Raw genomic sequence first — 14,797 nt, forward strand, 5'->3', positions numbered from 1 at the left:
TACATAGGTAGTAATTAAAGCATATAAATAGTGTGAGGCACACGTATTAATCAGCCCGTTCATGACTTTCCAATATGAAAAGGTTGTATTCAAAGCCGAAGGAGAAGGAAGTTTTCTTACAAACTGTTTGCATCTGTCATGAATTGTCTTTCACATGAAATGTTGATTTGAAGGAAAGATCGAGAGTCAATGAGAGGCGATTTAAATTGTGTCTGTATACAACCTTTGGACTCTTTGAAACCCAAAGAAACAATATAAGCTCAGCATGGCATGTTCGCCTAAAAGGTGCTATTGCTGCACACTGGATATCGTCAACAGAACTGTAACCAATTTGTTTGGTGTTGCCAAATCAACACACACATATATTTACACAATATAAAATCATACAAATTTGCACTGGTGTAAATCACAATCGTTGCAAGAATCTTTGTGGTCAGCTATAAACAGAGCTAGATTGTCAGAAGTCAGAAGCTTCGGAAAGAAAACGAGCTGATACTTTCTTCGTTGCCAAAGTTTCAGTCAAAACTCCCCACTGTGAATAGGTAGCCACAACCATGCTTGGAGTTGAACTCGCAAACGAATGACCGTTATGTTTACAAACAAGTGACGACTGTCGTCATGCCGAATACGCCCATCGCTCCTAAATTAATTTCTTCGTTTGTCAATTTGAATTTCTGTTTCATTAAAACTATTGTGGTATTGATATAGTAAGAATGTAAGGGAGAAGTTGGTTGATTTTCCGTTAGTCTGCAATCTCGAACCAATCTGATTATTAAAATAACAAAGTTAATACGTCTGGAAAACATGGTCAATTGTAAACCTTTTTAAAATGAAATATCATGCCATTCCCAAAGACATAAACAAAAGTATCAACGTTACTACATTTGGGGTTAGAGGGCAAATTTCAAGATTCTTGTTATAGCCTCGCCCACACTGGTGGCAGCGATGTTACCGAGAGTTAACAAAGGTGTCACGCGCTGAGAAGGAGCTTGGGTTATTGGAAAAGGGAGGTCACTCTACTTTCAATCTCCGTTGTTTTCGAATTTGCGACAAATGGCGTCAGTCACGCTGTATATTGTCGTCGGTCGAGCTATTAATTGGCCCTAAGGTAAACCGTATTCTTAATTAATGTTTGAATACATTATAGATTTATCCATCCATCCGTAACCTGCAGAAAGTTAAAAACGATGCTTGCAAATTAAATTAATAACTCTTAAATATTAGTTTACTTTCTGAATAGAGATGACTGCAGGTAGGCCCACAAGTCGATAGTTGTAATATGTTGAGTGTAATATATGTATATCTGCTTTGGTTTGTATAGTGATGATAGCAATGTTCTAAAATGTGGGGGGCGGTCGGGTAGCCTAGTGGTTAAAGCGTCCGCTCGTCACGCCGAAGACCCGGGTTCGATTCCCGACATGGGTACAATGTGTGAAGCCCATTTCTGGTGTCCCCCGCCGTGATATTGCTGGAATATTGCTAAAAGCGGCGTAAAACAATACTCACTCACTCACTCTAAAATGTGGGCACACTTTGCGCCGTCTTATATGGTGATCAAAACAAGTGGGTCCATATCTGTATAGGACAACAACAAAGCTTCATTAGGTTGGCATAGTGCTGATAATCAATTTCCAAATGTGACTTTTTCCCGTCAGAATGATTGCAACAGAAGGGACCACATTTATAAATCGCGAAGTAGTTTCGACGCATTCTAATCCAATTAAAAGTCAAAATATTCATAGGGCCTAATAAATAAACAAAATAGTAGGGTTTATATACGTAGTACATATTCTCACCTCGAACTTTCGATAAAGCAAGCGAACCACCGATAACGCGATAATGTGGAAGGTTCATCCTTCCCTTGGGGTATACTCATATCTTCATGGATGTTTAGCCATTCCTCTGCAAGTCTTCTGCAAGCCCAATGCAAGTCCATTTTCCAAAGGTCACATACCCCTGCGTATTTCACTAAGTTGTCACAGCGAAACAAAGTTGTCACTTGACTCAAGTCTTTGTAGATATACCTGTATGACTTCATGTAATGTCCACAACAAAAGATTTCACTACTATACAATTCCTTCTATGTGAGACTCGGAACTCAACACTTGATTTAACAAGTTTCTTCTGTGTTAGATCCAACGTATTACGTGCAATCAAAAAAGTATGCGAATGTGTCCAGACAATAAAGGCTAAATGTCTCCATTTGATATATCTTGTATTATGCACAGTTTACAATACAATGTAGTTCAGCTTAAGTTTGGGATAAATATGCCAGTGGTTGATATTATCTCCAAGTGGAATATAATGACACCTGATCATACAGAATGTAAAAGTGACTGGCACTGTACAACTCCAGTTCCAATGTATACAAGAGATGGACATTCACTGGCATCAGTGTTTGTGAAGGCGAATGGGTTTTTCACTAGTTTTTGTTGTGAAAACTGACACTGCGCATTTCCTCCATGGACTTTCGTTCTCTAGTCAGGCACTCGTGAAAGAAGTCCTATTGTGACTGGTGAGAAACCGTTTAAAGTTTCAAAGTTTTGGGTGATTCCAATGTTGTGTGTGTGTACCGGGCCCGCCTCCATACACAACAATAGTCTAACAGGAGCAAGCTGCTCTTAAAAGATACGAATCATACTTGTGTGAGCAGAATTTGCCGGGGGCGCAACAGCACAGAAAACTCGATTCAACATTGGGTTGAGATCATCCAGAAATATTTAGACACATTCTATGTCAGCCATGCTAATCACTTTGGGGGATGTTGTAACATTCATAATATCCAGTCCTCACATTTCTTTTGAAGACTATTTTGTATTTTGTGGTTACCACATCAAAAACTATTTACCTGATGTCCATTTATCTGTATTGGTTTTTGTATTAATTTGTTTTCAGGATATGTAATAACCTGTAAATATTATTTGTTTTCTTTGATATCTTGAAATGAATATTAAAGAAATGTACTTCACAAATGTATCAGAAATTGGCAAACAGAATGTTTTAGTATGCTTTTAGTATTTGGCAGACGCCATATTATGAAAAAATCACATCTGGCTGCCTCTGCAACGAATGTGTACACAAATTAAATATTGTTCATGAATATTGTCACCTCAAAACCATTATCCCATACCTTAAATTGACCTAAAAAACTCCAACAGCCGACTCAGACATTGAACGATATTAACAAAAATAAGAACAGGTCTAGAATGATCCTTAGACATAACCTTATCATAACCAAATGTCAGACCTTCAGAATGGTGTGTTCGTTAGGTCGTCATTATTCTTTTGACTATTTTCTATTTTCCTGCACTAGTAACTCGACAATCCATAAAATGCAGGCATGGCCACACTCGAACTACTGGAGTTTGGAAACCTCAATGAGTAAATGCCAGTAACAACTAGTCAACAACCTGTTCTATCCGCTGATGACAAACGTGAAACTGTGTGGCAACTTTATAAGTATTTGGACACATCGTCCCAGGAAATGGTGGTAGCACTTCCCCATGTTTTTGTCTCACGACTTAATCTGCGTATCATTATGAAGTGAGAAATACATAAATAACAGTATAGAAACGAGTTTTGGACAGGGGTTTAACTCTGGGGTTTGACAGTTGATTATAATCGTGTGAGAGTTTAAATCACCTGACAGTTATTGAGGGGTTTCAGTGTCCATGAAGCATTGCGTGGCGCAACATAGGTTGTCAACCTAAAGAAGTGAGAAAACGTCAACACGGCCTCTATATGTGTCAAGCTGCCAATATGTCCGTTTTCACGCGCGGTGATTAACTGCAGCAATCATGCAAATCGAAACAAGAGGGTATTGTTTAGATTCCCGGTCATAATCAATAAGAGATCCACGTCAGAAACGGCGCCGTTTGTGGTTTGCAGCTGTCAAAAGGGGAAACTATGGCATTCCAGGATAGGCAATGCATGCGTGTGAGAAGCGATCATTTTGTCAGGGGTTAGTTTGAAAGCTGTGTATGACAGATAGGTAACGTTATGCGAAGTTACCTACTGTTGTTTTGCAGATCAAATCAGTTATGCTTCAATATTTATTAGAAGGGTCTTTGCTAGTCGCTATGTCTATCGTTACTGCAGCGAAGGTATTCCATTGTGAGTAATCAATTATTCATGAACTTTGAAGTGGGTCTAAAGGTTTTTAACAACCTCTTCACATTAAGCCGAAAACATTATTATTAGCCAAAATATTACCAATGGCCATGTCGACACAGGCTTTGACACAGAAATTAGTCACTGGTAAATGTAAGCAATTCGAAGCAGGTCTGAACTGCAGATGCTGCGATACAATTGTATCATTATGATGGAAAAATAGAAATAAATAATCCTGTTCAGGGGTTTTCACCCATCCCGACTTGACACCCAGTTTGAAACTTGACAAGAGCAACAAAAGCAGATGGAACACTTATGGGAAGAAATGTGATTGATGCCATAGTGATCTAGAGGTAAGCTTAAATCTCCCATTTTTTACATGAGGTTTATCGCAAGAACACTGCTCAGGTGGTTAAATAACCGTGTTGTGCAAGAAGTGTACATGTCATTTGAAGTACACATCAATACTCTTTGTTATTCCGTGACGCAAGGAACTGATGAGACATGCGGATTGATGAACAAGAAGAGGAACCATTGATGCGAATCAGAGACTGAACCGGACGATCTGGTCTGCTAAATTACACCTGAAGTGGTACAATATTGAAATTGACATTCTTACACCAGAAAATGAAACACTTAAAGACGAGAATCTTCTACTTAAAATAAATAGTTGAAATTAAGGCAAATAATTTGGACGATTTCGAACGTAAAAATGATAAATTACGATATTATGCTGGTCTGAAATCTTTTGTAACTCTTCTAGCATTGTCCAATACTATAGAATTTGTCAAACTTCACATTCGTCTCTGACAAGATAAAGAATCCAATGTTTACACAAATGGCACGGAAATTTGCCAATCTGAAAAAACATATAATTATAACGTCTGCTTGCAATCTTTAGTAAATGACATTTAGTATCTTTACACAACACTAAGAGGATAAACTTGATTTCTTTTCTTTTATCATTCCAATGAAAATAGAATTCATTCATGGATTAAATGTTTTTCAGATTTCATACCATCCTATTATACATAATCGACAAGGTGCCTTCTTAAATACACTTTTATACAGTATTATGATCTATTATTGTACACACAGTCAAAGGGAAACCACTCTCACTCTAAGTATGAATTAACTGCCCTTGACATGAAAAGGTAATTGCACACAAACGCACTTTTAAGCTGAAATAAACGAAAAGGGTACGTTGATTCGCATAACATTTTGCGTGGAATGTTTGTTCTGCTATCTTTCATCGACTCGCTGTTAGGCATTGGTCACAATCGGTATGTACGATGTTTGTAGCTTGTTTTCTAGGAGCTGTTGTTCGTGTTTTGAAAGTGCAAGCGGAAACCACTCGGTTTTGTAGTGAGAAATAATGCAAAAGACCCATAATGTTGAATTGTTTTCTTCAATATATCGTGTTTTGACTACAATTATAACTTGTTGGCCACACCAGGTCTTCTCAGGGTCTTCCATAACTTTCAATGAGAGAAGATTGCTAGAGGCCAGATTGACGTTCACGTTGGTGGAGCGAGTCTAATGGCGCAACCGTTGCTACGAAAACGAATATAAGGCATCATGTGATAACTCTGAAACCCCTCTATTGCATAGCTATAACGGATTTAGACAGACGTTACTGTTGACTGATTTTCGAAAATGGGGATAGGAATTTATCATCCAAAACCGGCTCCTACAGGAGATGTCGCTTGGGTGGGATCAAGCGATATCTACAATGAAATTGCATCAATGCTTTGCAGATCATTGTGATGTCATTGGTTACCATGACGTCACAATCAAATGACATCACCAATGGCTGTGCTAATGAAGCTGTTAGCAGTACTTTTTACACTTAAGACATTGCTTATTACTGTCTTCAAACTGATAAAGTTGGAAGAAAGATGTTGGATGATAAATAAAGTCTCACCCTACTGTCTTTTTGTCATCAAATAGATCAACACTCGTTGATAAAAGCGGAAAAATTCCTCGGCAAGCCTTGGAGTTTTTCCACTTTTATCAACTCGTGTTGTTACATTTGATGTCAAAAGACACTCGGATGAGATTCTCTATATATGACCAGCTGCACGATGCCATATGTTACCGAAAACTGGAACGCCACAATATCGGCCGTTATTGACTGGAGTGATAATATTTGGTAGGTTTTGCTTTTAAACATATATAATGGGGCAATTGGAGTGATCAAAAGTTGTCCAAATTACCATTTTCTATAAATATAAATTGAGATAGCGGGGAATGGTATGTATCTAAAACATTGAAATAACTAAAATATATTCTAAGGTGCATAAAAAGTGTAATACTATCGTGGAAATAGCAATATCTGTAATAAATAACAACACACAGATTTGTGATGTTCGCTGTGTAGCAGTCATATAGTGAGAGGTTGTAAATGATTAAACAACAAGTGTTAAATACTAGATGTCTATGAATATGACTTGTAGTAAACAAATTACAACTCTTTTTGTCGAAAATATAATTTGGCACTAATTTACACTTTTAAAAGTTAAGAATTGTCTGAATAGAAAAAAAAACCAACCTCAGATGATAATATAATCAATTTGTTATACAATGATGTTCTAATGGCATCATTATTTGGACAATCGAGATGAAAGTGATAGAAAGTTACAGATAGAAATGTTTTCATTTTTTCAAAATATTCTTTTAATATATCACAGAAAGTAGCCCAGAGAATATCTCCTGGCATTGAAGAAATGTCCCCAAAGCTTGTAGACTTTCTCGGGAGTTTTTATATGTTTTCATTTCAGGGTCTATGTATGACAGACGAATGGTATTCTTTATAACTACATCATTTATAAGATATCATCAAAGCCACTTTAATCTATGCTTGATCTGGAATGAAACATAATGTAGTTACTCCAGTTACAGATTGCACTATGGTTGTAAGATTCATAACGCGACGAACCGAGGTAAATGATAAATACTTCCTTAAATACTATAGCGTTTATATTGCTGTTTATTATCTATCTCATTTCCCTTCAAAACTTATAGATGTGTCTTACCCACTGGGTGAAGTGACAGTTGGCGAGATATTAATCCGTGCGTCACACGTGACATGCAGAAGATGTGGTACAAGTGTAGACAGTACTGACTCGATTTCTACTTCTTATTTATTGGTTCAATATGACGTCTCGGTAACGTTACTTGACCATGTATCAAGCAAGATTGACATTATTTTAGTCAAGTTCAAACAAGGATTATTTCATCCCATCAGCCTAGCATTATCTCATCAACTAGAATCATTGAAGTAAAATGTATTATGCTGAGGCGACAAGCAGCGCCACCGGAATGAGTATAAAGGATATATATGCATGTATATACAACTAAATACGTATTTCCTAACAGACATGGTGTAGTGGAATATGTTTGACAATTCATTGATGTCAGATAGGAAATTCATTTCGTCCTTGTCATCACGTGTTTCCCTGTGTGTTATCTTTAAATCTCTGTGTATGTATATGTCATGGATTAGACTCATTGTTTGACCAACTGCATGTCAATCCTGTCTTCTTATACCACGTTCTTACACAACATCTGGCGGTGTAGCAGCTATAGCATGTGGCAGTACACAAGCAGTATCGCTTCCGTGCAGATTCAAATGAGCAGTTCCTTGTTCGTCTTGAGTTTAAATTGCGTTATATCGCTTTACATCACTGAACCTTTGTAAAGACGATACATGTACACATTGAGCCATGAATATTTGTAATTCAATGACATATGTTTCAAAATTCTCCTTTGTGGTATTACGAGATATTTTACATCATATCAATCCATATTTGGAAGTCATTGTTTGTTCCTTAATACAGTCAAATTGTACATGTGCAATTAAGATGGATGTTGATACTTCTATTGATGGACACCGCGACACGTGAGTTATGAACTAGTATTTATCATGTGAGGTATTCTTTTATGACACACACATTTACACCTTATATATGTTGATCACTCATGTTCTTCATCTGACCTTTCGGAAATGTGGTGTTGTAGGTGATTGCGTCTGTCAACTACGACTGGCCTCCCTGTCGGCTAGCGGTACTGACCCTGTGCCGGGTAGGGCTGGTTCCGCTGCTTATGCTGTGTGCCACGCCACGTCTCTCTCCGACACTCAAAGGAGATGGCTGGCCCATCATTCTCTCGATCATTCTCGGCATCACCAACGGCTATTTTGGCAGTGTACCGATGATCCTAGCACCATCGAAAGTGTCAGAGGAGCAGAGAGAATTATGTGGTAGGAAAGTGTTACTACTCTCAGAGTGTAATGCAATGCAACTTACAGTCAAATTCCGTTGTGTCGAAGTTTAAGGGACCTACGTAAATACTTCGAGTTTCCTGAGGTTCGACAAAACCGAAAATGATGAATACAGAAGGAATATACATGGGCCAAAGTTTTACTTCGAGACAACAGCAAGTTCGACACAATGGTGTTTGGTTGTATATGTGATAGAAGGTTGTATTACTCAATGCATGATTTGTGATGGGAAGTTGTATTATTCAATGCATGATATGTGGCAGGATAGATTACTCAGAGCACGATATGTGGCAGGATGGATTACTCAGAGCACGATATGTGGCAGGATGGATTACATAGAGCATGATGTGTGGCAGGATGGATTATTCAGAGCATGATATATGGCAGGATAGATTATACAGAGCATGTTAGGTGGTGGGAAACTGTATTATTAATGCATGATGTGTGGCAGGATGGATTATTCAGAGCATGATATGTGACAGGATGGATTATACAGAGCATGTTATGTGGTGGGAAGTTGTATTATTAATGCATGATGTGTGGCAGGATGGATTATTCAGAGCATGTTATGTGGCAGGATGGATTAAACAGAGCATGTTATGTGGTGGGAAGTTGTATTATTAATGCATGATATGTGGCAGGATGTATTATTCAGAGCATGTTATGTGACAGGATGGATTATTCAGAGCATGATATGTGACAGGATGGATTATTCAGAGCGTGATGTGTGGCAGGATGGATTATTCAGAGCATGATATGTGGCAGGATGGATTATTGAGAGCATGATATGTGACAGGATGGATTATTCAGGGCATGATATGTGGCAGGATGGATTACTCAGAGCACGATATGTGGTGGGAAGTTGTATTATTAATGCATGATGTGACATATGAGTGAGCACCGATAATTTGTGGTCAAAAGATCTTGGAAATAGAAATGTAGCGTTATGAACATTAACTGGGTAAATTGAATCTGATGCAGTAAAACTTGACTTACCATTATTATTAGTTAGCGTTATAACTCAGTGCCTTTTTGTAACAGGAATTTGTGTGTCTCAGTGCATTTTTTGTGTTTGTTAGTTGTGTTACTTAGTGCATTTTTTGTGTTTGGAATTTGTGTTACTCAGTGCATGTTTTGTGTTTGTAAGTTGTGTTACTCAGTGCATGTTTTGTGTTTGTTAGTTGTGTTACTCAGTGCATGTTTTGTGTTTGTTAGTTGTGTTACTCAGTGCATGTTTTGTGTTTGTTAGTTGTGTTACTCAGTGCATGTTTTGTGTTTGTTAGTTGTGTTACTCAATGCATGTTTTGTGTTTGTTAGTTGTGTTACTCAGTGCATGTTTTGTGTTTGGAATTTGTGTTACTCTGTGCATGTTTTGTGTTTGTTAGATGTGTTACTTAGTGCATTTTTTGTGTTTGTTAGTTGTGTTACTCAGTGCATGTTTTATGTTTGTTAGTTGTGTTACTCAGTGCATGTTTTGTGTTTGTTAGTTGTGTTACTCAGTGCATGTTTTGTGTTTGTTAGTTGTGTTACTCAGTGCATGTTTTGTGTTTGGAAGTTGTGTTACTCAGTGCATGTTTTGTGTTTGTTAGATGTGTTACTTAGTGCATGTTTTGTGTTTGTTAGTTGTGTTACTCAGTGCATGTTTTGTGTATGTTAGTTGTGTTACTCAGTGCATGTTTTGTGTTTGTTAGTTGTGTTACTCAGTGCATGTTTTGTGTTTGTTAGTTGTGTTACTCAATGCATGTTTGTGTTTGTTAGAGGTGTTACTTAGTGCATTTTTTGTGTTTGGAGGTTGTGTTACTCACTGCATGTTTTATGTTTGTTGGTTGTGTTACTCAGTGCATTTTTTGTGTTTAGCATTTGTGTTACTCAGTGCATGTTTTGTGTTTGTTAGTTGTGTTACTCAGTGCACGTTTTGTGTTTGTTAGTTGTGTTACTCAGTGCATGTTTTGTGTTTGTTAGTTGTGTTACTCAGTGCATGTTTTGTGTTTGTTAGTTGGGGGTCTCAGTGCATGTTTTGTGTTTTTGAGTTGTGTTACTCAATGCATGTCTTGTGTTTGGAGGTTGTGTTACTCACTTCATGTGAATTTCCGCCACTCTATGGCTCCACTATAGGTAGAATAGCTCTTAATGTAGCGTAGAAATATGTGGTTGTATTGTGAAAAAGGAAGTACTCCTATCGTGACACTGACTCTGCTCAAAATGGAGCTTAACATTTTTTCACACGGACACGTGGACTTAGTCAAATATAGGGTATCTATTTCAATAATATGTGCGTAGTTCAAGAAACAAGTCACTGGCGGGACTATATTTGCACAGCTGCACTTGTAATCTTCTACAATTACTGAATGGAAATGTTGTTCATGATGTCCCAAACAAGTGAAAACCTGATGTACAATAACTCATCACAAGAAAGACATCAATCGTGTAACTATAGAGATGTATTTTAAAACTTGCGCACACTGATTGTATTAGTGAATGATGTACAACTACCCCAAGTCTGTTACCATCTCAGCTTCTAAGGAACCCATATTTAAGAAAGCATAGGCAGTCACTCTGGCAAAGGATGCTTCGAATGTCTTTAGAGGAAACACCAGTGTTGATTTTGATCATTTTTTAATTGCAAGAACTTGTAATTGTTGATACTCTGTACAGGTGTATATTTTCAATATAGACAACTTCGAAATTTCTGTATTTTACTTTTTATTTGTTTTGCAATGTCTGTGCTTGTATGCATAGGATACTTTAGCCGCTGAATGACGCGCCTCATTATCGAGATTGCAGAGAAGTCATGACCCCAGGACAAAAAATCACAGTCCAGAAAATATTATGTCGGATAGCAACTGTTATATGATGCCGATGTCATGAACTCTGTAATGAAACATTAAAGCGACTTTTAACGAACACACGTTGTTCGTGTTGCAGGCAACATAATGACTCTGTCCTACAGTATTGGATTGACAACGGGCTCTGGAGCGGCGTACCTCTTGGACGTGTGGCTGGGACCTCATCTAACCACAGATCCGTGCGGAATCAGCAATGCAACGCACTTTCATCCCTCTAACGTCACATTTACCTGACACATTCTCCTAATATATGTACCCTACACCTGTACCTTTATCCGTTCACAGTATATACATTCCAATATACACCCACCCACATACACACCAACCAACATACACACCCACCAACATATACACACCAACCAACATACACACGCACCAACATACATACCCACCAACATATACACACCAACCAACATACACACCCACCGACATACAAACCCACCAACATATACACACCCACCAACATACACACCAACCAACATACACACCCACCAACATACACACCCACTAACATACATACCCACCAACATACATACCCACCAACATACATACACACCAACATACACACCAACCAACATACATACCCACCAACATACATACCCACCAACATACATACCCACCAACATACATACCCACCAACATACACACCCACCAACATACATACCCACCAACATACACACCCACCAACATACATACCCACCAACATACACACCAACCAACATACATACCCACCAACATACATACCCACCAACATACATACCCACCAACATACACACCCACCAACATACACACCCACCGACATACATACCCACCAACATATACACACCCACCAACATACACACCAACCAACATACATACCCACCAACATACATACCCACCAACATACATACCCACCAACATACATACCCACCAACATACACACCCACCAACATACATACCCACCAACATACATACCCACCAACATACATACACACCAACATACACACCAACCAACATACACACCAACCAACATACATACCCACCAACATACATACCCACCAACATACACACCCACAGACATAGACGCCTGCTAACATACACGCCCACCAACATACACACCCACCAACATACACACCAACCATCATACACACCCACAAACATACACACCAACCAGCATACACACCCACAAACATAGACGCCTGCCAATCATACATACCCACCAACATACACACCCACCAACATACACACCCTCATACATAGACGCCTGCCAACATACATACCCACCAACATACACACCAATTATCATACACACCCACAAACATAGACGCCTGCCAACATACACACCTACCAACATACGCCCATCAGCCTACATACCCACCAATATATACACCCGCCAGTATACCACCCACCAACATACACACCCATACACGAACATACATGCACAAACCTACCCTCCCACCAACATACACAAACCACCCACCCATCAACTTATCCACATACATTCGACGACACCCTCTTCCCTTCTCCAGTGTGCATCTTTCTTCCTTTATGACAATTATAAAACAAGATATTAAGTATTGTTTTCAAGTTCAAACGACTACAGAGAAATTACAGATGTGGTAACAGAATGACCGGTATTCCAATTTATATGCAGGGTGGCCTCAATGAGAATGTAAGCAATATGCTTATCAACCTCGTATATTAAGATGAAGATAATTTTGCAGACGACAAAAGTAACATGTATACTCTGCAAAAACAACAACGCAAAAGTGATTTCAGATGTATATTTTATGTATCATATTAATTCTCAACAAAAGGTAATTGATTGTTCAAAAGTGGCACACATCATAGTCATTGACCAAGGTTCCATATGGCACACGTGGAACAGTATATTTTCAAGGTGAAGGTAATCTGTTCTTAGTATCTTATATAGCATCGTCGTCCCATGGAAGCAATCAGATCCCGAGTTGTGGCCTGGGGAATGTTCACCCACTCTGCCCACAGTTTTCCACAAATGTTTGATTGGTTTTAAATCTGGAGACTTGGAGGGCCTGGCAAGACCTGGATGTTGTGATAAAGGCTAAAGGCTGTTGTCAGTGTTGCCGTTGAAGGTCGAGTGTTGTCTCTTGTTCCATAATGGGAAGGACGTGTCGCCGAAGACGAAGAATCTCGTCTGTGTAACGTTGTGCCGTTAAGTTCCCCATAACTTGCACCAAGTCTGTTCTACCAGTGTACTAAATGGCTACCCACATAATCACACTACCACCACCAAATCTGCCCACTTCCTGTATGCAATTTCGTGCATAACGTTCCTTCTGTCGTGGCATGTTGGTGGCACGTGCTGTAAGATTGTGATGGCATACAAATGAAAAACCAACATTTTCAAATCCCAACAAGTGATGTTGCATGACACGTGTGTGTGTATTGGCGCCAGGTTCTCACGTGGTCGTGATTTTGCGATTATTTCATTTATTTTCACCAAATTTTGGCAGTACCTCATTCTTTCTACACAGATCAATCCCTGTCCATGCAGATATAACTAATTCGTTTGTGGTATCAACTTAGTATGGATGTCGGCAACACTTTGTGGGATATTTACGATTTTACTACTTTTGCGTTTCTTGTTTTGCAGAGTATCTGTGAAAAATAATAGGGAGCTTAAGATTGTATGCCCCTTATACCGGCAGGGGACATAACAGAAATGTTTCTTTGTTGTTTAACGCCGCACTCAGCAAATACTCCAGCTACATGATGGCGGCCTGAAATAAGTCGAATCTGGACCTGACAATCCAGTTATGGATATTGCTACGATCTATGTCATCAGGACACGAAGACACGCTATCAACTTACTCATCGAGCCTGACCAACCGATCCATCAGGTCGCCTCTTCTAACCCGGAACCCCTACGGAAGGACATAACAAATGGGTTTCAACCATTGTTCTTACGCGAGGAATCAAACCCGGATCTTCTCTGTGACAAGAGAACACATTTATGACTAGTCCACCATTTAACGGTGCATTTATTGAATTATTTTATAAACTGTGGTAAACTTACCGCCTCTACTAACACACAAGAACATATTGTAAAATAAACCCCGGAAATGTAACCTATAATAGAAATGTATTTTATGTGTTTAACTATTACATGCAGTATGTTTGGAATAAATAATTCAACCTGTAACTTGAGTTCTGTCAAATTATGGAATTCCTTTTTACATTGTGTTATTCACGCGCCACAGCTGATTTTTATCAATTATACAAATCATATTTGGTTGGTTGGTTGATTGATTGATCGAAAGCTTGATTGTTCAATGTAATACATTATTTAATTGATGGGTTAAGGACATAAACTGCTAACCATTAGCGTCAATATTTTATCAAGGTTACCAATCCGTGAAAGTAGATCTAGTGTAACATATGAATTTGGTAGCCCAGTCATCAGGAGGCATTTTCGCCGATGTTTTGTGCACAACAGCGTCTCTAGTATGTATTCGTTGTCGCAGCATTGGCGTTGTATTTGCACGCTGACGTTTCACTTTAGGCACCCATGACGTCTTTAGGAGGCCTAGCCAAACAAGAA

General features: G+C 38.7%; 1 protein-coding gene across 3 annotated transcripts in view; it reads left to right on the forward strand.

Annotated features, from left to right (window-relative positions):
- LOC139458343 (equilibrative nucleoside transporter 4-like) overlaps nucleotides 1–14,368 on the forward strand; it is a 40,820-nt gene extending 26,452 nt beyond the window's left edge. For all 3 annotated transcript variants that reach the window (XM_071239732.1, XM_071239731.1, XM_071239733.1), the window contains 2 exons: nucleotides 8,131–8,371; nucleotides 11,318–14,368. In XM_071239732.1, the coding sequence (XP_071095833.1) occupies nucleotides 8,131–8,371; nucleotides 11,318–11,472 (396 nt within the window). In that variant the 3' untranslated portion in view covers nucleotides 11,473–14,368. The remainder of the gene's footprint in view (nucleotides 1–8,130; nucleotides 8,372–11,317) is intronic.
- The last annotated feature ends 429 nt before the right edge of the window (nucleotides 14,369–14,797 follow it).

The sequence above is a fragment of the Haliotis cracherodii genome, unplaced genomic scaffold (genome assembly GCF_022045235.1).
Source record: "Haliotis cracherodii isolate W230 unplaced genomic scaffold, xgHalCrac1.p SCAF_12, whole genome shotgun sequence".
Taxonomy (NCBI): domain Eukaryota; kingdom Metazoa; phylum Mollusca; class Gastropoda; order Lepetellida; family Haliotidae; genus Haliotis; species Haliotis cracherodii.